We start from the raw sequence: 26,083 nt of genomic DNA, 5'->3' as shown, positions 1-26,083 counted from the left end.
AAAGTGAATAACTTCACTTGGACTGAACAGTATGAACAAGAGTGGATAACTCTGAAGAAAGCTCTGGGTGGCACGGTGGTGCAGTGGTTAGCACTGCTGCCTGTGGTGCTGAGGACCTGGATTCGATCCCGGCTCTGGGTCACTGTCTGTGTGGAGTTTGCACATTCTCCCCGTGTCTGCGTGGGTTTCACCCCCACAACCCAAAGATGTGCAAGTTAGGTGGATTGGCCACACTAGATTTCCTCTTAATTGGAAAAAAATAGTTGGTACTCTAAATTTATATTAAAAAAAAAAGCTCTCATGACAACACCATATTAACATTTTATGATCCAACAAAAAATACCGAGATTTCAACAGATGCATAGAAAGATGGTCTAGGTGCAGTTTTGCTGCAACATGAAAATGGTAGTGATTGGAAACCAGTAGCATATGCTTCAAGGTTTATGACTGAATCTGAATGTCGTTATGCACAAATGGAAAGTCTGTTTAGGGCTAGTAAATGGGTTTGAGAAATTCCATAGCTACATGTATGATCTACCTACATTCATTGTCGAGACAGATCATAGATCGTTGGTTGCAAGAGTCGAGAAGAATCTCAGTGAGGTGTCATCTCGTAGTCAACGTCTAATGATGAAACTTCAGAGTTATGACTTTGAATTAATCTATACACCGGGCAGGCACAGTGTAGTCGCGGATGGGTTGTCCAGAGCTACAACATCACAAGATGACAATTCCATGGAAGAGGATGTGCAGGTTCATGTAGATATGATTGTGGAAACATTACCAGTGTCGGATGTAAAGTCAAAACTGATTGCTGAAGAAACAGAAAGATGAAGTATTACAAATAGTGATGCACAATCTCAACAATGGATGGCCGAAATGTTCATGTCCTAAGTATTATCACATGTGATCAGAGCTAAGTGGAGCAAATGGTTTGTTACTGAGGCAAGAGAGGATGGTAATTCCACAGTCCCTGCGCAAGGAAATACTGCAAAAGATTCATGAGGGTCACCATGGAATTGAGAAATACAAGCCAAGAGTACGGGATACTGTATATTGGCTGGGAATAAATAAAGACATACAGAACATGGTGGAAAAGTGTACAACTTGTCAACGATATCAATATCGACAAGGTGGAAATAGGTGAAATTGTGTCAGTTCCTTGCAAAAGGGTGGAACAGATGAACACTCCTAAAAGTGAAACAACCTATGGCTGAACTGCAAGGTGAGGATGTATATGAAAGCTTTCATTAATCAAAATCAACACAACCAGTGAACGAATCAAATGTCATTCTATAGACTAATGTTCAGAACAATGATACGGGCATAGCAAATGTATCTACAGAACTTTAGAACTATCACACCGATTCACCAGATTTACCAAAGTTGACACAATCAACGAGATACGGAAATAAACCAGAATGGTTGGATCTGTGAATGGACAACATAACTGTACATGATGTAAAATACATTGTTATGCATATCATATGTAATATTTATTGAAATACGGTATTATATGTTTTCTTCAAAATCTCAAAGAAAGGAGTGTAGTGATATACATAAGCAAGTGTATATTTAAATATGTTTAGCCTCCGACCACTAGGTGTCAGGCAAGTAATAGCACGTGACACTATAACCTAGGGGGAATCTGAAGGTGAATTCACCGTGGCTAGTTGTGTTTCAGTTAGTTAGTTTCAGTTTGTTAGCATTAGTTTCCAACTCACGGTTTGTTATACAATAATAAATTTCATTGGTCTTGAACTAGATTTTCTTTAGTATGCTGTCTCAGTAAGTGAGTAGAGGATAGGTGTGGATGGTGCGCGGGGAGGCTCTCAAACCATGTCCACATGTTTGGGTGTGTCCGAAACTGAGGGGATTCTGGCAGGAGTTTGCAGACGTAATGTCCAGGGTGTTGGGGGTAAAGGTGACCCCGAGCACAGAGGTAGCAATATTTAGAGCGTCGGAAGACCAGGGAGTTCAGGGGGCGTGAGAGGCCGATGTTTTGTCCTTTGCCTCCCTGATAGTCCGGCGACGGATTTTGCTTGCCTGGAGGGACTCGGAGCCGCCGAAAGCAGGGGTGTGGATTAGTGACCGGCGGAATTCCTGAGTTTCGAAAATATCAGTTCGTCTTGAGAGGGTTGGTTGATGGGTTCAGCTGGAGGTGGAAGCCTTTCATTGACTTCTGTAAGGAGGATTGAGGTGTCAGCAAAGGGGAATTGGGGGGGGGGGTTAAAATGGGAAGACAGGATGGGAGGTGGGGAAGGGCAGGGAGGGATGTGGGTGCTTGTTATTTATGATGTTGTACAATTTTGCTTCTACTCTTATCTGTTATGTTTGTTGTTTATATAAATGCCTTAATAAAATATTTTGAAAAAACTCTTTGGCACCTTGTTGTCTGCCTTTTGGAAATCCAAGTATACCGCTGGTTTCCCTTTATCTACCCCCCTAGTTGTAGCTTAAAAAAACCGAAATAAATTTGTCAAACATGATTTTCCTTTTGTAAAGTTTTTAAATTCATTTTTACGGGATGTCGGCTTCGCCGGCTAAGCCAGGATTTGTTGCCCATCCCTAACTACCTAGACAAGGTGGTGGTGAACTGCCTTCTTGAACCGCTGCAGTCCATGCGGTGTAGCTACATCCACATTGCTGTTAGGGAAGGAATTCCAGGATTTTGACCCAGTGACAGTGGAGGAGCGATGATATATTTTCAAGTCAGGATGATGAGCGACTTGGAGGGGAACCTCTTAAGTGGTGGTGTTCCCATGTATCTGCTGCCCTTGTCCTTCTAGATGGTAGTGGTTGTGGCTTTTATAATATTAGATTGCCTGATCATATTGTAATTTTCTTATTGTGTTGTTAATAGTAGATTCCAGCACTTTTCCAATGACTGGATCCATGCCACCTGGCCTGTTTTCTCTTTCCCTCCTTTCCTAATCAGCAGTGTTACAGCTGCTGGCTTCCAGTTTGCTGGCATAGTTTTAGAATCTAGAGAATTGCATAAAGCATAGCTAATGCATTCACCATCTCTGCAGCTACCTTTTTTTAGAACTCTAGGATGTAGACCATCTTGCCCTGGGTCTTTGTCAGAATTTAGTCCCTTAAGTTTCTCTAACTCTTTGCCCTCCTGATAATTCTCTTAATTTCCACACATTTTTTGACCACTACGTTACCGTCTATTCCTGGTACGAAACTTGTGTCTTCCACTGTGAAGACGGGCACAAAATATTTGTTTAATTTCTGTGCCATTTCCTCTTCCCCACAATAATTTCTTCTGCCTCTGCTTCTAAGGGATTACTGTTTACTTCAGCTGCTTTCTTTCTTTTTAAAGATGCTCTTACAGCCTATTTTATTGCCTATTTCATTCACCTGAAGAAGGAGCCGTGCTCCGAAAGCTCGTGTTTGAAACAAACCTGTTGGACTTTAACCTGGTGTTGTAAGACTTCTTACTGTGCTCACCCCAGTCCAACGCCGGCATCTCCACATCAAGCCTATTTTATGTTATGGGTTTTTTTCCATTCCCCACCCCCATCATTTTTATCTATTTCTGGTAGCTTTTTGTGAGTTTCTAAAATGCTTTAAATCCTCAGCATTCTTTACAACATTATGAGCTTCTTCTTTTGATCTAACTATATCCTTAACCTCCATCCATAGTAAGTCATGGATGAATCCTTCTTGCTGATTTTTTTGTTTTATTGAGGAATACATTTTCAATTGTTTCTTTAAATGTTTCCCACTGTTCACTTATCACCCTTTGGGGGAAATGGTGGCAAAGTGGAATTGTCAATGGACTAATAAACCAGAGACCCAAGATAATGCTCTGGGAACTCGGGATCAAATCCCACCACTGCAGAGGGTGACATTTGAATTTTATAAAAATCTGGATTTAAAAGTCTAATGACCATGAAACCACTGCCGATTGTCGTAAAAACCCATCCGGTTCACTAATGTCCTGTAGGGAAGGAAATCTGCTGTCCTTACCTGGTCTGGCTTAAATGTGACACCAGATCCACAGCAAAGTGGTTGACTCTTGATTGTCTCCTCAATTAGGGATGGGCAATAAATGTTGGCCCATCCTGCAACGCCCACGACCCATGAATAAATTTTTTAAAAACCATATCTTTTAGTCTGTTTACCCAATCAACCATAGCCAGCTCTGCAGATCTACGTAATTGGCTTTGTTTAAGTTTCTTGTTTGTGATTGGACTATGTAGCTTTTAAACTTAATGCGGAATTTCATTGTATTATGATTTCTTTCCTAGCAAATCTTTTATCAGATGATTACTAATTTAGCTGCCTCATTAGACTATACAGGATCTAAAATAGCTTTAGATAGTTGGTTATTCAATTTATTGCTCCAGGAAACTGCCGCAAAAGCATTCTATAAACTCACCGTCCGGACCACATTTGCTAATATTGACTTGTTCAGTCTGTATGAAGATCGAAAAATGTCCACTGTCAAATTATTCCATTGTCTTTGTTATAAGGTCCAATAATTTCTTGTTTGATGCTCTGTCCATTGGTATTCGTAGGGCCTCAAAATTACCCTCATTGTTTTCTGATCCTTGCAAATCTCATTCTATATCCTGACCTTCTGTGGCAAGATCCTTTCTCACTTATGTTCTTCCATCCTTTACTGTTCGGGCTACTCCATCTCCATTTTTGGTCTGTCTTTTTGGAATGTTGTGTCCTCTGGAATATTTATTTCCCAACCTTGGACATCTTGTAATCATGTTTCTTTGTACCACTAGTTTCTCTATCTTCTTGCAGATTCCTCACACATTCAGGGAAAGAGGATTTAATTTTTTTAATGTTTCCAATTAAGGGGCAATTTAACATGGCCAATCGACCTACCTTGCACATCTTCGGGTTGTGGGGGTGAGACTCATGCAGACACTGAGAGAATGTGCAAACTCTGCATAAACAGTGACCCGCGACGGGATAGAACCTGGGTCCTCAGCGCCGTGAGGCAGCAGTGCTAACCACTGCACCACCATCCGCATAGAGCCTTTAATTTTAACCTTTTGCCACTGTTCTCTGCCTGGACCATATTTGCTAATGTGCAATTACTGTTAAACGCTATGTCTCTTCCTATCTACTCTGTTTATGTTTACCCACATCGTTGCACCATTCATAATGGATAAAAGCAAATTACTGCAGATGCTGGAATCTGAAACCAAAGAGAAAATGCAGGAAAATCTCAGCATGCCTGGCATCATCTGTAAGGAGAGAAAAGAGCTAACGTTTCGAGTCCAGGTGACCCTTTGTCAAAGCTAAAAGACAGAGAAAGCAGGAAATATTTATACTGTGGAGTGAGAATGAAAGATGAGTCACAGCCACAGAAACCAAGGGCAAAGAGTGCTAATGGCAGTCCGCAGAGAGAACAAAAGGTGTGAAAGGCCAAACAGCAGAAGAACTAACATCAGAGGGTAAACTGACAGATGTTTGGGGGGGGGGGGGGGAAGGAAAGGGGAGAATAGGTATAGAAAGGTGGATAAGATAGGGGGGGATAAATATACATAAAGAAATAAAGAAATGGTAAAAGACAGTTAAAATGAAATGGGATGAAAACAAATGGGTCGAGGTGGGGTAGAGCTAATGATCTGAAGTTGTTGAATTCGATATTGAGACCAGAAGGCTGTAACGTGCCTAACCAGGAAATGAGATGTTGTTCCTCCAGTTTGCGTTGAGCTTCACTGTAACATTGCAGCAGGGCAAGGACAGACATGTGGGCATGGAAGCAAGGTCTTGTGTTAAAATGGCAAGCAAGAGGAAGGTCAGGGTCCTGAATGCGAACCTCAGCAAAGCGATCACCCAGTCTGCGTTTGGTCTCTCCAATATAGTGGAGACCACATTGGGAGCAGCAAATGCAATAGACCAAATTGAAAGAAGTACAAGTGAAACGCTGCTTAACCTGGAACGAGTGCTTGGGATGTTAAGCATGGAAGAGGTAAAGGGGCAGGTGACACACCTTCTGCGATTGCACGGGAAGGTGCCATGGGTGATGAGAGAGGTGTTGGGTATGGTGGAGGAGTGGACTAGATTATCCCGGAGGGAACGGTTTCTGCGGAATTCTGACAGAGGGAGTGAAGGGAAGATGTGTTTGGTGGTGGCATCACGCTGGAGTTGGCGAAAATGGCGGAGGATTATGCTTTGCATATGGAGGCTGGTGGGGTGAAATGTTAGAATGAAGGGGAGGAGGCAAAAGTAGTGGCGCAGGAGATGGACAGCACTCTGTTGAGAGCCCTGTCAACAAACAAGTGGGAAATCACAGTTGAGGAAGAACCTCGAACACGGTTGACCTCGACCCATTTGTTTTCATTCTATTTCATTTTAACTGTCTTTTACCATTTCTTTCTTTCTTGTCTTTTATATATATTTACCCGCTCCCCCACCTTATTCACCTTTCCTTACCTTTTCTTCACTTTGCTTCCCCCCCACCCCCCACATCTACATCTGTCACAATTTACCCTCTGATATTAGTTTCTCTGCTGTTTGGCCTTTCACACCTTGTGTTCTCTCTGGGGACTGCCAATAGCGCTCTTTCCCCTTGGTTTCTGTGGCTATTTGCACCCTGTTCCATTGGTTTCTATGGCTATGACTCATCTTTCATTCTCACTCCACAGTATAAATATTTCCTGCTTTCTCTTTAAGTTTGACAAAGGGTCATCAGGACTCGAAACATTAGCTCTTTTCTCTCCCTACAGTTGCTGCCAGACCTCCTGAGATTTTCCTGCATTTTCTCTTTCGCTGCACCATTCTGTTGTTTCAACTTTTCTCTTTGGATTGCTAAATCGAGCTTCATCTAAAAAACATCCCCCACCTCCTTGTTAATTTAAAGCCATATCTAGAACCCCAGTGATACGTTTTGCCACAGGACACTAATACAAACTCAGTTTAGCCCATCCAAATGGATCAGCTCCCTTTTTACTCAGTATTCATACCAGTGCCCCACAAATCAAAACCCCTTAATGTACTGCTCTTTGAGTCGTGAGTTTCAATTACTAATCTGCTTGACCCTATGCCACTTCGCACATGACTCAAGTAACAATGCAAAGATGATTACCTTTCAGGTTCTATGTTTTGATTTTTTCTTTTAAGGCCAACACGGTGGCACAATGGTTAGCAGTGCTGCCTCATAGCTCCAGGGACCCGGATTCAATTCTGGTCTTGGGTGATTATCTGTGTGGAGTTTGCACGTTGTTCCCTTGTCTGTGTCGGTTTCCTCCGGGTGCTCTAGTTTGCAGATAAGTTGGATTGGCCATGCTAAATTGCCCCATAGTGTTCAAAAGGTTAGGTTGGGTTATTGGGTTACAGGCATAGGGTGGTGGCGTAGGCTCAAGTGGGGTGCTCTTTCCAAGGACCGGTGCAGCCTCGATGGACCGAGTGGCCTCCTGTACTGTAAATTCTATGATTCTGAATTTGGAGTCAAACTCCCCAGGCTCAGCAGAATATCTTTCCTAGCCCAACTATGTTATCGGTTCCTACATGGACCACGACAACTGGATCCTCACACATTGTACTCCAAGTTCACCTCGAGCTACAAGAAACTGTCCTTAACCCCTGGAACCTGGTAGGTAACATACCTTTGGAGCTCTTTATTGTGGCTGCAGAGAACAGTATCAATTTCCCTAACTATACTATACTACTATTACGCTAGTTGGTAGAAGATAAAATTTAACTAATTTGTGACGTTAACAAAGCTATATTAATAACAGTGTTTACAAAGGCAATGCCATTTTTCCAACTTGTTTCGAGAAGCAAAATATGGAGATTTCAATTTTGTAGAAATTGTCCTGTATTAAAAAATATATTTCTTTCATTCCAGCTCTCTCAAATTGGTTTTATTATGTGACCATGCTTATGCCAGCATCGACCTTTACCATTGCAGTTGGATACTGGGTTGAAGTTCAACCTGAATGCACCTTTATATCTGAGATACTTGGTCCATCATCTTCATTCTCAACCAGTATAACAAAGAGCAGGTTTGCATTGTGTTTCTCAAAATGAAAGTACATTCAGAATTCTGTAATGGAAGCATGCTTTAAACTCTTTATTCATTAATGAGCTGTTGCTCAGACATTATTAACCCACTAATTTATGCATATTGTAGGATACCTAATTGGAAATGCGACATTGTTTGTGGATGGAACAGTAATCCACTGATTTCTCTCTTTCTATGCCCATGAAGAAATCTTAAAAACTGATGTGGATTGTCTAAATACTGTTAGGAAAATATACATATTTGAAAAGTAATGCCATTCCATCAGATAAACTAGAGCTGCTTTGACGCGGCGCCAAGGCCCAGCGTGCATAATTGACGCGGCGCCGCTCCTAGCCCCCCGGGGGTGGGAGAATAGAGGGCGAGGAGCGGCCTCCGACGCCGGAGTGAAACACTCCAGTTTTCACTCCGGTGTCGGCACTTAGTCTCCCGTTGGGAGAATTTTGTCCCATATGGGCAAAGGTAGCTACTGAGTTCATAGAATGTTTTCGGGATAGTTTCTTAGAGTAGCACATTCTGGTGCCAGCCAGAGTGCAGGTCATACTAGATGTAGTATTGTACAAGCTTGTATTAAGCTTGATGACTTCCTAGTGAAGGTGCCCTAGCTAACAACTGTCATAAAAAGATTGAGTTTTACATATATACCGAGGTCCCTCTGCTCCTTCACCCCCTTAAGAATTGGACCCCTTATTTAATACCGTATGCCCATGCTCTTCTGACTAAAATGCAACTCCTCACATTTCTCCATATTGAACTTCATCTGCCATCTTTCTGCCCACTCCACCAACGTTTCTATGTCTATTTGAAGTTCTACATTGTCCTCCTCCAAGTTTTGTATCATCAGCAAACTTTTAAATTGTCCCCTGCGCACCAAGATCTAGATACATATCAGGAAAAGCAAGGGTCCCAATACTGACCCCTGGGGACCTCAACTACAAACTGTCGGGCAGCACGGTGGCACAGTGGTTAGCATTGCTGCCTACGGCGCTGAGGACCTGGGTTCGAATCCCAGCCCTGGGTCACTGTCCATGTGGAGTTTGCACATTATCCCTGTGTCTGTGTGGGTTTCGCCCCCACAACCCAAAGATGTGCAGGTTAGGTGGATTGGCCACGCTAACTTGCCCCTAAATTGGAAAAAATAATTGGGTACTCTAAATTTAAAAAAACAAGCTACAAACTGTCCTGAAAAATATCCATTGACCATTGTTCTCTGTTCCTATTGCTCAGCAAATTTATATCAATATTGTTACTGTCCCTTTTATTCTATGAGTTATAATTTTTCTTGCAAGTCAACAGCAATATTCTAAGAAGAAAATTCTAAGGGATAGACCCGACATCTGTGGTTAATATAAAAACAGTTAAAGATAGTATCAAACTTAAAAGAAAAAAACATATATGAATATATTAATTAAACCTGAAGCTTTATCTTGTTCCTGACAGCCACAAAATACAAATATAATTTACTTAAAAGTATATCCAGTTCATAACAAAAGAAGTTCCGAATTTTGACCCAATGACAGTGAAGGGACAGTGATATAGTCCAAGTCAGATGATGCGTGGCTAACCAGGATTGGTATTCCATGCATCTGGTACCCTTGTTCTTCCATGTGGGAGAGACCATGGGTTTGGAAGATGCAGGCAAAAGATGCCTGGCGGATTGCTGCAGTGCATCTTGTATTTGGTACATACTGTGGGCATGGTGCACCAGTGGTGGAGGAACTGGATGTTTAAGATGGTGACTAGTGTGCTGATCAAGTGGTTTGCTTTGCATTGAATGGTATTGAGCTCCTGAGTGTAGCTGGAGCTACATTCATCAAGGCAATTGGAGAGTATTCCATCACTCCTGATTTGTGCTGTGTATATGGTGGACAGACTTTGACGAGTCAGGAGATAAGTTACTGTAGAATTCCAGCATCTGACCTATTTTTATTTACATATATATGTACTCCAAAGTTTTCAACCTTGGTTCCTTCCTTCTACCCATATATGTATATTCTATATAAATCATATATATGTCCTCAGTGTCATGATCCATAGGCATGCAGTGATTTTCCATATCTGCCAAATATCAGAATGGAACATTGTGAAGTTAAGGGAATTGCATTTGAGTCTCACCATGTTTCCTACCCCATACCTATGGCTTGCTGAAGCTGCCCAGGGCCGTATGTAGCCTTGGTGTCATGCTTAACCAGAGCTTACCCTTAAACTCCATATCTTTATTTAAACCGCTGGAATATCATCTTTGGCTGTCTCCTTTACCCTATCGCAACAAAATTTCTTTACCACTGTTTTGTTGTCTTCAGATTTGATTTCTCGGATATTTCCTTGTTGGCAAAGTTCAATTTTTCACAAACTTCAAAAGTCCTGTCCAACAACTTTGCTCCACGCTACTTCCTGGCTGCCCATTACATCAGTAATTACTGATCCATACTGTCCCCTGCTGCATAAATTTAAAAAATTAAAACATTTTTTTTTTAGAGTACCCAATTATTTTTTCCAATTAATGGGGCAATTTAGAGTGGCCCATCTACCTATCCTGCACATCTTTGGGTTATGGGGGTGAAACCCACGCAGACATGGGGAGAATGTGCAAACTCCACATGAACAGTGACCCAGGGCCGGGATTCAAACCCAGGTCCTCAGCACCGTAGGCAGCAATGCTAACCACTGTGCCACCGTGCCGCCCTCCCTGCTGCATAAATACATGAATTTAAAAATCCTCATTGTTGTCTACAAATTGTTTGATGACCTTGTCCCACCCTATCTGATTGATAGCTTCCATATTAAATCAAATTCACGCAATTCACTCCTCAACTCTAACCTATGCATTGCCACTCCCCTCCCCCAACAACGTCATTCCACTAGCAGCTTTCTTGGCTCCATCCTCATCTTCTTTCCTTCCATTTTGCATTCTATGTTCCCATCTTTAAACTACTTCTCTAAACTCATCTGTTTGACTCAGTCTTTGGTAACATGCTTCAATTATACTCTTCTGTTTGTTTTCCTTCTCTATGAAATACCTTGTAATGCATTTTCATGTTAAAGGCATGTTGCTGTTAATTCGTAGAATTCTATTCCTTTGCTTAGAGCAAATAAGCTTCCATTTGGAGTCTCATTAGATGGACACAACTGAGAAACCCTTAGATTTGAGTATAACTTGCCCTTTTCCGGCCAGTGATCATGCTTATGAAAGAGCTGATTGTAAAGAAAAGGTTGCTGTACGAAATTGGACTTGAGATGTCTGACAAGCATAGATAAAATTTCAGGCGTGAATTAGGTTATTGCTTACCTATGAGATATTGGCAAAACAAGCCAAATTTATTTTAATTAAAACTTTAAAATTTATTGGAACAACTTAAATCCAATATTATAATCAGACCCCATTATACCTATATTCCTGGCATAAGTTACTTCAATCAGGGAATCATAGATCAATAACCTGCAGGTATGAAACAAATTGCAAAATCATAAACCTCAGAATATTGCTATTTGGATAATTGACCCTGTATGATTTGTGGACGCAAGACCTGTACTATAAGTTGTTTCTAACAGTGGTTTTGTGAATAATGTGGCTGATGAAATTAAGTATCAACGCTGTGCTATTATTTTGCTTTTAAACCATTTAAAACTAATTAGTCAGTAACAATGTTTCTGCGTTTTGTTTTTTGTAATCTATGGTTTTGCATCCTTTGTACTAGTACTTCCCTGCCATCCTGTGGCCATTCAGCCTATCCTTGCCGTTTGCACAACCCTGTTGCTCAAGCCCAGGATTGTATTCCTTACCGTGTCTTTGCGCCTGATTGTCTGAAATTAAGGAGCCAAGAGGTTCTGTTTCCACTGGTGGCTCGATGCCTTTCAGCAGCTCATTGTGTCCTCGGTACTCATCCTTTCTCCAGAGTTGATGTGCTGATTGTCTCGGCTAGTTTTCCGAGTCTGGGAATGGCCAGGTAAGTTTGTTGCTTTCATAATGCTATTGACATGCAAGTTATTGGCACTTTGTTTATCAACATCAAAAAGTTTTTTTGTAAGGAAGTTGCTCTTTGGCTTGTAAAACATATCCTAGAAAACATCTTGAGAATTGATTTAACATTTTTGTATAGTGAGCCTCTTCTCCCAACCAATTATCAGATCAGCAATTGATTTATTTATTTTGTTAAATTCATAAAATTGTTTTGAACATGGCAAATAGATTGTTGGGGAAAGGAATTTCTTTGAGCTCCCGTCATATCTGTTTTAATTGTGTATTGGGGAAAGATTCCTAATGATGTCCCACAAGCTATTCAATAGAGGTTGGTGAGTTCCAGCAATAAACACATTTAAAATAAAGTTTTATGTTCTTGAGACCACATGGACTGGACCTATGCTGCTATGTATTTCCTACTCAGCAACATAACAGTGATAATAAAATGCTAAATTGTATTCATGTCTATAAATTATTCATTGATGCCTACTTATTTATAATTTACAGTTGACCTACTGGGGCTTAAAGTATTGAATATGGAGAATCCTTTAGATTGAGTGAAAAATGGAAGTGAAAAGCTACTGCAAACAAGACAGGATTTTCTTTGTGTAGAATAATTATAGCTTATACCATTTGCTACAGCTGTTTTTAGAGTTTTGTATTCTACAAAATTATTTTAAAAATCGATGATTAACTTGAACAGCAACATACATCCAAAGTCATGCCTGAAAATTGAAAAGAATGGTATGAGCTCTTCCTCAGAATGCAGCCCTAAATTCCTACAGTTACTTCTTTTCAATAGTGGAGGGAGAAGGTGGTGGTATAGTGGTAATGTCGGCAGATCAGCAAGCTAGAGGCCCAGGTTAATATTCTGCAGAATTAAAATCTAGTCCTAGTCCTAGTGACCATGAAACCATTATTCATTGTCATTAAAAACCCATATGGTTTGCTAATGTTCTTCAGGGAAGGAAATCTGCCGTCCTTATCTGGTATAGTAGTCACGAGGAGTCTCGAAAAGGTTAGTCCAAGAAGTTTCAATTCTGGGACCAAGTTAAGCCTTACATGGGCGAAAAGCACAACTAGTCCCAGCTGGGACCTTCTAAAAATGCTGGTTCCCTTCTGGGCAGATTTTATTGGGCAAAATTGATGAGCCCTACTGTTGGGCCTCCGTTCCTCAACGGGGGAGCTTGTATTCCATGAGGTCCACAATTGGGTCTTCTCTCTCAGTCTCGTGGCTGTTACAAAACCTGTTCTGGCCTACATATGACTCCAGACCCACAGCAATGTGGTTGACATTGGTCAAGCAAGCCACTCAGTTGTATGAAACCACTACAAAGTCTACAAGAAGGGATGAAAGTTGATGTATCACCTGGCATTAACCTAGGCACTGGAAACGACAACAGCCAAACCCCAGCCCTGTCGTCCCTGCAGAGTCTCCTTACTAACATCTCTGGAGGTTTGTGCTAAAATTGGGAGGGCTGGCCCACAGACAGCAACAGCCTGACATAGCCATAGTCACGGAATCATACCGTATAGACAATGTCCCAGACATCACCATCCCTGGGTATGTCCTGCCCCACTGTCAGGACATACTCACCAGAGGTGGTGGCAAAATGGTATATAGTTGCGAGGGGGGTTGCCCTGGGAGTTCCCAGCATTAACCCGGACCTCATGAAGTCTCATGGCATCAGGCCAAACATGAGCAAGAAAAACCAGCGCCCCCCAATATCCCCCACAGTGTCACAGATGCATCATGGCAATGACAGTATTGGTAGTGACCCCCACACAGTCCTTGTGGAGACAAAATTTAATCTCCACATTGACAATACCTTCCATCGTGTTGGCTGACACTACCACTATGATAAATGGATCAGATTCTGAACAGATTTAGCACCTCAGAACTGGGAATCCAGGATGTTCTGTGGTTCATCAGCAGCAGCAGAATTGGACCCCAACCATAATATGTAACCTCAGGGCCATGCATATCCCTCACTCTACCATTACCATCAAGCTGAGGAATCAATCCTATTTCAATGAAGAGTACAAGAGGGCATGCTAGGAGCAGTGCCAGGCATATCTAAATATTAAGTTTCAACCTGGTGAAACTACAACCCAGTACTTGCAACTCAGACAATGAAAGAATCATGCGGTATGCAGAACTATGTGATCCCACAACCCACGGATCAGGCCTAAGCTCTGCAGCCCTGTCTCATCATTCGTGAATGGTGTTGGATGATTAAACAAGTAACTGGAAGAGAAGGCTCCACATATATCCCCATCCTTAATAATGAGGGAGACCAGCAAGACATGGCTGAAGCATTTGCAACAATCTTTAGCCATATGTGCCGGGCAGTTAAGGTAGGCGAGGGAGGGGGGTTCAATCTGAACATGGGGAGACGGCTGCTGGCCCATCAGCTGAGGAGGCAAGCTGTATCCGGGGAAATTTTAAAGGTAAGAATGGAGAGGTAAGAATGGAGAGGGGGGATGTAGCGTTAGAGTCGGGGGAGATAAATGGGGCGTTCCGGGGGTACTATGAGAAGTTATATAGGGTGGAGCCAGGTGGAGAGGAACGGGACATGGGACAGTTCTGGACCGCTTGGAGTTTCCAAGGTTGGAGGAAGAGAAGAGGCAAGCATTGGAGGAGCTACGAGGCCCAAGAGAGGTGATCAATAGTATTAGGGTGATGAAGTCTCCGGGGCCGGATGGCTTTCCGGTGGCGTTTTATAAGGTGTTTGGAACGGAATTGGCAATGCTCTTGTTGGGGATGTTTAATGAGGCACTGGGGAAGGGGGAGCTGCCGGATACACTGATGCAGGCGTCGATTACGTTAATCCTGAAAAAGGGGAAGGATCTGCTGGAGTGAGTGTCACAGAGGCCCATTTCATTTTTGAACACTGACGTTGAAGGTGCTGTCTAAGTTGGTGAGGCGAAGGATGGAGGGATGTGTGCCAGGGTGATGGCGGAGGATCAAATAGGTTTTGTAAAGGGCAGGCAACTCTCCAGTAACATCAGGAGACTGTTAATGTAATAATTATGCTGTCGAGGGGCGGGCCCCAGAGGTAGTGGTCTCCATGGATGCACAGTAAGAAGTCTTACAACACCAGGTTAAAGTTCAACGGGTTTGTTTCAAATCACTAGCTTTCGGAGCACTGCTCCTTCAGGCCACGCCTCCACCCCACCCCCGTAACCCATCCCAACCTTTTGGGTCACTAAGGGGAATTTATCATGGCCAATCCACCTAACCTGCACAAAGATGGACTGTGGGAGGAAACTGGAGCACCCGGAGGAAACCCACGCTGACACAGGGAGAATGTGCAGACTCCGCACAGACAGTGACCCATCGGAGAATCGAACCTGGGACCCTTGAGCTGGGAAGCAACTGTGCAACCCAGTCCAACGACGGCATCTCCACTCCATGGATGCAGACAAGGCTTTTGATCGGGTGGAGTGGGGGATTGGATAGGTTTGGGTTTGGACCGAAGTTCATGGTGTGGAATGCGGTTGTTGTATACAGCTCCAGTGGCATGTGTAGTCACGAATGGGCCCAGCTCACAGAGGTTTGAAATGAAATGTAATGAAAATCGCCTATTGTCAAGAGTAGGCTTCAATGAAGTTACTGTGAAAAGCCCCTAGTCGCCACATGCGGGCTGGGTCCGCGAGCTCCTGCCGATATGTAACACCGCGTGGCCGCTGCAGGCCGCCGCCGTGCGTATATGCGGCCATGGACCCGGCAATTCTCCAGGTTGCATCGGCATCTAGAGCCTGGTACTTTACATTGCCGTCCTGCTAGCCCCCCCAGCAAAACAGGGAATCGGTGGTCATTTCGCGCCAGTTTTTCTGGTGTAAAATGCCACCGTTCCCACAGTCTGCTTCTGTGCAAGTCCAAATTGTCCACATGTCAACACAAATACAGAAGGTAATGTTACTATATCGCTGCATTACCTAATAAAGGAGTTAGTGAGAAAACCAAAACGTAAGCCTTGAGAAATCTTAAGACGAGCCCTTGCAGATGAGTGGGGGGAAGGGGAAACAATTATTTTGACCCCTAATTACATTGATTCTGTTCATTTTCCATTGTAATGAAAAGTAGCTTTACCTTTTAACATGCAAAGCTGTTGCTGTTCCACTTATTCAGGGATGCTTGTTCATAGGTACAGAATTAATCAAATCGTAATGATATAAACTGGAATTCTAGTTGTGTTTTGGGAGTTGCATCTAAGATTCCATCTGTTAGTCAGGAAAACCAATGACTTTGAAGATGTTCCTTCTGGCAGATTCTGCCAATGTAGGTATCTGTCACTGCATTGATTTGGGCATAATTTTGAGAAAGAAACATTAAATAAAATGTTTTGTTAACAAATCGTGTTTGGAATAGTAATTTTTCCACAATTGGTCCATTTTTTTCCTTGAATCCTTATACATTGAAGATGCTTTGCAGAGTTATGAATATATTTTAGCTGATAATTTAAATCAGCATTTGCTCCCAACAGATTCACAAAATGTTGATGGCAGGTAGTAATGCATCTGTTTCTAGTTTTATTTTGCAATGTCAGTTTCCTCTATATATGACAAACACATTGTGCATCTTTTATGCACCCGTATTTTTTTTATCTAGAAAAGCTTGCATAAATAATTTTACAATTTTAATTTGGTCATAATGCTGAAATTAAAGTCATCACAAAATTGCCATTCCAAACCAACTTAATCAATCAGAGAGATTAAACAATGATACTACAGTAGATATACTTTATCTGGATTTTCAAAAGGGCTCTGAGAAGATGCCCCACAATACAGTGATGAATAAGGTCAGAGAATGTGGACATGGGGCAGATTTCCCGCGAGCTGGCTTCAAGACAAAGCAGAGAATAGGAGTAAAGGGTTGTCATTTCGAGTGGCAGAGGGTTGGAAGTGGTGTTCCACGGGGATCACTGCTGGGACCACTGCTGCTCACAGTTTACATTTACAATTTGGGCGTTGGAATCCAAAACACAATTTCTACATTTGTGGATGACGCCAAACTAGGAGCAACGTTAATAAACTTCTAGAATGGACAAATGATTGGCAAATTAAATTCGACACTGATAAATGTGATTGAGTACATTTTGATAGGAAGAATATGGTGGTTGCTTATTATTTAGAAGGTGTAAGCCTAAGTGGGGTATAGGAGCAATGTGATCTCAGACTACAACTCAGTCAAAGTTACCCCACAGGTTAGCAGGTCCATAAAAAAGCAAACCAAGCACTAGGTTTTATTTCCAGAGGGAAATAATTGAAAAGTAAGGAACTTGGCTAAACCAGTCTTGTGCCTTGGAATGAACACTCTTAGAATACTGGATAGAGTTCTGGTTGGAATATTATATAAAATTTAGTAAGCAGAGTAAATTTACAAGGCTGGTACCAGAAATGTGTAGATCAGTCAGGAAATGATTGACAGACTGGGTCTCTTTTTTTTTTCTTGAAAAAGGATGACTGAAGGAACCCAATGACTGAAGGAACCCAATAAGGGTGTTTAAAATTATGAAAGGTTTTGAAAGATAGACGTGGAGAGAGTGGGGAAGAACATAACTGGAGGCCATCAATGTAAGACAGTCACAAGAAATCCAATAGGGAATTCAGAAGAAACCTATTCACACAAAAAGTGATGAGAATCTGGAACTTACTCATAGGGAGCGGTTGAAGTGAATAGTATAGATGCTTGCCACAAACTGTACCATGTGCTGCATCTTGTCCAAGAGGCTGCAACGCAGTTGAAAACTGACCGCATAAACTCTGCTGCAGAGAAGCAATGAAAGCTGGAAGAGAGAGAGCAGAACCCTGGCTTGAGAACCCACCCTCCTTCCTCAGCAACTCTTGTCCTTGCCTCCCAAAGATCTGTGGCTCCAGGATTTACCAGCTGAGTCACCCGTGGACACATCTGAGGCATCATCCTCATTTCAAGGGGTTGACAATGACAATAGCTGCGATAGACCTGGGGTCACGTCTCTCTCTGGCTCTGTAAAGACTTAATTATCTGCAAATGCTCACATTCAAAGTATTGCCTTGCATCTTTGACTTTGTCTATATAAATGTTTCTAGAACCTATCTCTCCATTCACCTGAGAAAGGAGCAGTGCTCCGAAAGCTAGATTTGAAACAAACCTGTTGGACTTTAACCTGGTGTTGTGAGACTTCTTACTGTGCTCACCCCAGTCCAACGCCGGCATCTCCGCGCCTTTTAAATGAGAAGGAAAGGGGGCTATGTGCAATCTTCCAGCCATAAGTGGCAGCAGTGAGCAGGTCATGCACCCTGCACATACACTTGAAGTCAAGCACCCTGTATATATGAACTTTTAGTGCTAGATCTTGGAGGAGAGCTTCTTCTATTATCTAGCTGCAAACAAGCAAGGCAAGAGCACTGTGAAAATGAATCATTTTCTTACTAGAAAGAGATGACCAGATACACAAATAAACAGTGCACCCACTGACTAGCATCTCACAACAGAATCAAAAGAGAGAGCTGCTCAGGAGAGTCCAGGACAGGACAGAGCAGTGCTAGTGTTAGATCTGTATAGAGATCCAGAGCCTTTGGTTAACAGCCTACAAAGAAGAAACCTAACTCCGGAACAAAGCAGTATAAAGACGCTTTCTTGAGGTATGGTTTCGTCCGTTGTGCCAATGCAAATAAGGATGCAAAGACAATTTGTGTTATTTGCCGTGAAGTACTGGCAAATGAGAAGAGAAGATACAAATTTTGAAAGAGAAGTGGTTGGTGAAAAATTCCTTTTGAGGTTGAGACCCCAGAGTCAGTTATTAACTTGCAGCTGACTCCAAATGAAAAGACTACACAGCTGTACCTCGTCTGTAACAGCATATTAAAAACATGCCTAAAGCCCATGAAGCTGTCAGAATTCTGGAGTAGTATCTCCAGGAGTATCCAGTGCTGAGTAAAACATGCATTTTGTTGCTCTTGCCCTTCATGACATTCTACATGTGTAAGGTTGGCTTTTCCGTTCTCACAAAGATGAAGACGGCACAAAGGAACTGGCTGAGGTCTGCAACTGATATATGCATTGCCCTCTCCTGCTGTGAACCTGACTTGAGCGAGATCATGAGGCCCAAGCGGGCTTCCCTTTCGCATTAAAGGTAAGCAAATGTGCCGTGGGTTGACGAAGTTCAGCCAGTTGGCAGTGTATGCTGGGGGAAAAAAGTTTGAAAAACATTGGAGGAAAGCATAAACACAGGCATGGACTGGTTGGGCCGAATGGCCTGTTTCTGTGCTGTATATCCTATACAATGTTCCATGTAAAAGTCAACTAATCACCCTTGCATAGCCAGTTTTGTGGGTGCCTTCGATCGTCGACTCAGTGCTATTCCAGTGGCTACAGCATGACTTGTGGACGGCTGCTGATTTTCAGTGAGTGTGACTGCAGATGACCTCACAGAACATCCACTAGCAGCCTTGGCTCTAGAAAGCCCAGTTTTGGACTGCACCACCTAGACAGGCTGTCTGACAGGCAACAACAAGGGTAAGCACTGGTTTCATGTCCGTGGTAGGAATACGGAAACTGTCATCCTGAGATCGGATAGCTCCATGGTGTCACTGACAGTCTCCTTAGACGGTCCTTCAGTAAATCTGATAATCTGCTGGAGCATTAATCGCTGGGCAATTGTCAGACCTTCCAACCCCATTTGAGCACTGGTATCCGCAACTGTGATGTTAGCAATCTGAGGCTGCATGGCACAAAACAAATTTCACAGCTTCAGTTTGAGCTTCCATTGTAGGACTCGGGATTTGGATGAATTCTGCATTTGCTGCAATGGAAGCTCCGATATCAGGTATCAGATGCTGCATCATGTTCAGCCTGTAACTGTTCTCATGGAGTCAGCCATCATTTCCACAATGGGAAGAATGGTCTCCAGCTCCGTTCAAAGCCATCTGCCAAGTTAGTATCAGCCCCCTTTGTGCTCCTTGATAGTATGGTAAGCTTTATGGCAGGCCTACTAACACACCAAGCATTTCTGCATCCATTTCCATCAGACCTTTTCTGTATGCCACCTCATCACTGTCTTCATCTGAGTTGTCTATAGTAGAGGGCCGAGGTAGAGTGCTCTTTCAGAAGGTGGTGCAGATTTGGTGGGCCGAATGGCCTCATTCTGCACTGTAGGAATACTATGACCGAGATGACCATCTGCTCCTTCCTCCTTTATAATATCTGGAGGGTCTCTTGATCCTTTGAAGTCCTGAACCAAGACCGCCATTGGAGAACCTTCGGTATGTTCTGTTGCATCATTTCCATTCCTGTTTTTTTCCCCCTCAAGAGAACCTGCTCCAACACCTGTTGCAGCCAGTGTGCACTTTCCTCAATCTCACTGATACCCAATAAAGACAAAGACCCAACAGAATGCGAGTCCTCCAGACCCATTTCACTGCGAAACGTAGATGTGAAAATACTGGTCATGATCCTGGCGACTGGAGGACAGTGTACCAGAGGTGGTCGCAGAGGACCAAACAGGCTTTGTCAAAGATAGACAGCGATATCGAACAGCAGGTACCTGCTGAAGGTGATAATGATCCCATCGGGGGAGAGAACACCTGAGGTGATAATCTCCCTGAATGCAGAAAAAGCCTTTGACAGAGTCGGATGGAAGCACCTCATAGAGGTACTGGAGCAGTTCGGGCTTGGAGCAGGGTTCACTGCCTGGGTGAAACTCCTGGACAGTGGTCCCACGGCGAACATACAGACAAATGCCACCAGCTCGAAATACTTACAGCTGCACAGGGGCACAAGGCAGGGATGCCGGCTGTCCCCGCTGCTGTTCGCCCAAGCGATCGAACCACTGTCGATCGCGCTTCGAGCAGAATTGGAAGGAAATCCGGAGAGAAGACAGAGCACAGAGTCTCGCTGTATGCGGATGACCTGCTCCTCTACGTCGCAGACCCACAAAGCAGCATGGAGGTCTTGGAAGAGCTTGGAGCTTTCTCGGGCTATGAACTTAACTTGAGCAAAAGTGAGATCTTCCTGGTGAACCTGCAAAGGGGAGGGGCAGAGCTGGAGGGGCTGCCATTTAAACAAGCTCAACACAGATTCTGCTACCTGGGGATCCAAATCGCCCATGACTGGATACGGATTCACAAATGGAACCTGACCAATCTGATGAAGAAAGTAAAAAAGGACCTGCAGAGGTAGGACTCACTCCCACTCTCCTTGGCAGGGAGCGTGTAGCCGACCAAGATGAACATACTGCCCAGGTTCCTCTTCCTGTTCAGATCCATACCAATCTACATCCCCAAGGCCTTCTTTAACTCAAAACTGATCATGACATTTGCGTGTGTGGGGTGGGTGGGAGGGCAGTGGCAGAGAACCCGGGTTCCCCAAAAAGTTACTGCATAGAACACAAATCATGGGGGGCCTAGCCCTCGGAAACTTGCAGTATTACCACTGGTCTGCAACTGCGGAAAGGGTAAAGGGGTAGATAAAGGAGCCAGAAGCCAAGTGGTTGTGAATGGAGGCCGACTCCTGCATGGGGACCTCCCTTTGGGCCCTGGCCATGGCTACACTCCCATCCCCACTGAACAAACACTCAACAAGCCCAGTGGTGATTGCAACTGCAACAGCACTTCGGATTAACTGAACTGTCCATTAAAGACCCGACCTGTAGCAACCACAGCTTTGCACCAGCCATAATAAACTCCACCTTCAAAAGGTGGAGACAGAATGGAGGGACGTTGACAGTTAGGGATTTCTACACAGATAACAGACTGACCAGGTTTGAGAAACTAGCAGAAGTTCCAGCTGACGGAGTGGAACCGAGCGAAGATACATGCAGGTCAAAATCTCCTGCATATGGAAACAAGAACGTACCCATTACTGCCACAGCGATCGCTGTTCGAGGACCAATTTGATGAGGACATACTAGGGAGAGGAAACTGTGGCGACCTGTGTGGGCGACTAATAGACATGGCAGGCACACCACTGGACAAGACAAGGGAAAAGTGAGAGGAAGGCCTCGGAGTGAAGCACTGTACAGGGTCAACTCCACCTCCAAATATGCAAGGCTAAGCCTAATGGAGCTGAAAGTGGTACATGGAGCACACTTAACCAGAACCCAAATGAGCAGGTTCTCCCTGGAAGTGCAGGATAAATGTGAACGGTGTCAAGGTGGCCTGGTGAACTATGCCCACATGTTCTGGTCTTGCCCCAGACTTGTCGAGTTCTGGATAGTCTTCTTCGTGGCAATGCACAAGATGGTGGGGATGAGGGGGGAGCCTTGCCCAAAAGTGGCAGTCTTCGGGGTATCAGACCAGCCAGATCTCTTAATGGGGAGGAGGGCTGATGCCCTTGCTGTTGCCCCCTAATTTTCCACTGGGGGATCCTGCTCGGCTGGCAGTCAGCAGCACCACCCAAAGCTGCAGACTGGCTGGCCGACCTATTGGAATTTCTCCAGATGGAGAAAATTAATTTGCCATCTGGGGGTCGGATGAAAGCATCCACAAAACATGGGGGCCATTCACCCAGTTGTTCCGAGACTTGTTTGTAGCCAACAACGAATAAGCCAGAGGAAAAGACAGGGAAGTCACGGTACAACAACAAACGCAAATGAAAGAGAGGGGGGGGGGGGAAATAAAGAGTCATGGAGCCCGACCATGCCCAGAAAACAACATAACACACAGCATCATGCCAACGAAACAGAAACAGGACATAAAAACTGATGAGGGAAGAGTCAGAAGACCAGAAGGGGAGGGGGGCCACAGGAGGAAAAGAGGGACCCAGCTAGAAATGAATGCTTAGTGGAGAAAGTAAAACAAGAAGCCATAACCATCGTAAATAACAAAAGTCAACTGATGTAAATAATGAAAGGCGACCAATGTGTATATATTTCTTTTTTTCTTCTTTAGTTCATGGGGGGAGACTTTAACACAGTGCTGGATCCCCCACTGGACCGGTCCAGTTCAAGGACGGGTAGGAGACCGGCGGCGGCCAGAGTGCTGAGGGGGTTTATGGACCAGATGGGAGGGGTGGATCCCTGGAGGTTTGGGAGGCCGAGAGCGCGGGAGTATTCCTTTTTCTCCCATGTCCATAGGGTCTATTCCCGAATAGATTTTTTCATCCTGAGCAGGGGATTGATCCCGAAGGTGCAGGATGCAGAGTATTCGGCCATAGCGATCTCAGACCATGCTCCGCACTGGGTTGATCTGGAGATGGGGGAGGCGCGGGACCAGCGCCCGCTCTGGTGCCTGGATGTGGGGCTGCTGGGTGATGAGGAGGTGTGTAGGAGGGTCCGGGGAAGTATTGAGGGGTATCTTGATACCAATGATACGGGGGAGGTCCGGGTGGGGATGGTCTGGGAGGCTCTGAAAGCAGTGATCCGGGAGAGCTGATCTCCATCCGGGCCCATAGGGAAAGGAGGGAGAGGAAGGAGAGGGAGAGACTGGTGGGAGAGCTCCTGGATGTGGACAGGAGATACGCGGAGGCACCGGAGGAGGGGTTGCTGGGGGAACGGCACAGTTTGCAGGCCAAATTTGACTTGTTGACCACCAGAAAGGCGGAGACACAGTGGAGGAGGTCGCAGGGCATGGTATATGAGTATGGGGAGAAGGCGAGCAGAATGTTGGCGCATCAGCTCCGCAGGCGAGATGCGGCTAGGGAAATTGGTGGAGTGATGGATAGGGGTGGGAATGTAGTGCAGAAGGGGACAGAAGTAAATGGGGTCTTTAGGGACTTCTACGAGGAACTGTACCGGTCAGAACTTCCGATGGGGAGAGGGGGGATGGAGAGCTTCATGAACAGGCTACGGTTCCCAAGGGTTCAAGAGGAGCTGGTAGAGGGGCTGGGGGCGCCGATAGAGTTGGAGGAGCTAGTCAGGGGGATTGGACAAATGCAGTCAGGTAAGGCGCCGGGGCCGGACGGGTTCCCGGTGGAATTTTATAAAAAGTATGCGGATCTGGTGGGCCCCCTGTTGGTGCGAGCTTTCAATGAGGCATGGGAGGGGGGGGCTTTGCCCCCGACGATGTCGCGGGCACTGATCTCTCTGATCCTAAAGCGGGATAAGGACCCCCTGCAGTGTGGATCATACAGGCCTATCTCGCTCCTCAATGTTGATGCTAAGTTGCTGGCGAAGATCCTGGCCACCAGGATAGAGGACTGTGTGCCAGGGGTGATACATGAGGATCAGACAGGATTTGTCAAGGGACGGCAGCTCAACACGAATGTGCGGAGTCTGCTAAATGTTATTATGATGCCGGCAGTGGAGGGGGAGGCGGAGATAGTGGTGGCGCTGGATGCGGAGAAAGCGTTTGATAGAGTTGAGTGGGGGTACCTGTGGGAGGTGCTGGAGCGGTTCGGATTCGGGGAGGGATTCATCAAATGGGTGAGGCTGCTCTACGCGGCTCCGATGGCGAGTGTAATTAATTGCTCTACCGTGGGACCAGGCAGGGGTGCCCCCTGTCCCCCTTGCTCTTTGCACTGGCGATTGAACCTTTGGCTATGGCGTTGAGGGAGTCAGGGAGATGGAGGGGTCTGGTGCGGGGTGGGGAGGAACATCGTGTATCGCTGTATGCGGACGACCTGCTGTTGTATGTGGCGGATCCAGAAGGGGGAATGCCGGGGGTGATGGAGCTGTTAGCGGAATTTGGGGGCTTCTCGGGCTATAAGTTAAATTTAGGCAAGAGTGAGGTATTTGTAGTACACCCGTGTGATCAGGAGGAGGGAATTGGGAGACTCCCATTTAAGAGGGCAGTGAAGAGTTTCAGATACCTGGGGGTGCAGGTGGCCAGGAGTTCGGGGACTGTCCATAAGCTTAATTTTACCAGGCTGGTGGAGCAGATGGAAGAGGAATTTAAAAGGTGGGACATGGTGCCGCTATCATTGGCGGGTAGAGTGCAGTCCGTCAAAATGACGGTTCTCCCGAGGTTCTTGTTCCTTTTTCAGTGTTTGCCCATCTTTCTCCCTAGGGCCTTTTTTAGAAGGGTTACGAGCAGCATCATGAGCTTTGTTTGGGCGCATGGGACCCCGAGGGTGAAGAGGGTCTTCTTGGAGCGGGGTAGAGATGGGGGGGGGGGGGGGGGGGGGGGGGGGCTGGCGTTACCCAATCTCTCGGGGTATTATTGGGCGGCCAATGTGTCGATGGTGCGCAAGTGGGTAATGGAGGGGGAGGGGGCAGCATGGAAACGGATGGAGAGGGCGTCCTGTGGAGATACAAGCCTGGGGGCCCTGGTAACGGCGCCGTGGCCGCTCCCTCCTACAAGGTATACCACGAGTCCGGTGGTGGCGGCTACCCTCAAGATTTGGGGGCAGTGGAGGCGACATAGGGGAGAAGTGGGGGGCTCGATGGAGGCTCCGTTAAGGGGGAACCATAGATTCGTCCCCGGGAACATTGATGGGGGATTTCAGGGTTGGTACAGAGCGGGTATCAGACAGCTGAGGGACCTGTTTATTGATGGGAGGTTTGCGAGCCTGGGGGAGTTGGAGGAGAAATTTGGGCTCCCCCGGGGAACATGTTCAGGTATCTGCAGGTAAAGGCATTTGCTAGGCGGCAGGTGGAGGGATTCCCTTCGCTTCCCGCGAGGGGGGTGAGCGACAGGGTGCTTTCGGGGGTCTGGGTCGGAGAGGGGAAGATATCTGATATCTGCAAGGTTATGCAGGAGGCGGAGGAGGCGTCAGTAGAGGAGCTGAAAGCTAAGTGGGAGGGGGAACTGGGAGAACAGATCGAAGACGGGACATGGGCTGATGCCCTGGAGAAGGTTAATTCTTCCTCCTCGTGTGCGCGGCTTAGCCTCATCCAATTCAAGGTGCTGCACCGGGCCCACATGACTGGGACAAGGATGAGTAGGTTCTTTGGGGGTGAAGACAGGTGTGTCAGGTGCTCGGGGAGTCCAGCGAACCATGCCCATATGTTCTGGGCATGCCCGGCGCTGGAGGAGTTCTGGAAGGGGGTGGCAAAGACAGTGTCGAGGGTGGTGGGATCCAGGGTCAAGCCAGGATGGGGACTTGCGATTTTTGGGGTCGTTGTGGAGCCGGGAGTGCAGGAGGCGAAAGAGGCCGGTGTGCTGGCCTTTGCATCCCTAGTAGCCCGGCGAAGGATCTTGCTACAATGGAAGGATGCGAGGCCCCCAAGCGTGGAGACCTGGATCAATGACATGGCGGG

General features: G+C 45.3%; 1 protein-coding gene across 6 annotated transcripts in view; it reads left to right on the top strand.

The window, feature by feature from the left end:
* LOC119970344 (aminopeptidase O (putative)) overlaps positions 1 to 26,083 on the top strand; it is a 335,542-nt gene that overhangs the window by 49,652 nt on the left and 259,807 nt on the right. For all 6 annotated transcript variants that reach the window (XR_005461589.1, XM_038804804.1, XM_038804803.1 and 3 more), the window contains exons 4-5: positions 7,826 to 7,982; positions 11,698 to 11,946. Coding sequence is in view for 5 of the 6 variants with exons in the window: in XM_038804804.1 (XP_038660732.1) it covers positions 7,826 to 7,982; positions 11,698 to 11,946 (406 nt within the window). In the remaining variant the exon portion in view is untranslated. The remainder of the gene's footprint in view (positions 1 to 7,825; positions 7,983 to 11,697; positions 11,947 to 26,083) is intronic.

This window comes from Scyliorhinus canicula, chromosome 8 (genome assembly GCF_902713615.1).
Source record: "Scyliorhinus canicula chromosome 8, sScyCan1.1, whole genome shotgun sequence".
Classification (NCBI taxonomy): Eukaryota; Metazoa; Chordata; class Chondrichthyes; order Carcharhiniformes; family Scyliorhinidae; genus Scyliorhinus; species Scyliorhinus canicula.
Note: the sequence above shows the minus strand (reverse complement) of the source record. Positions and strands in the feature narration are given on the sequence as shown.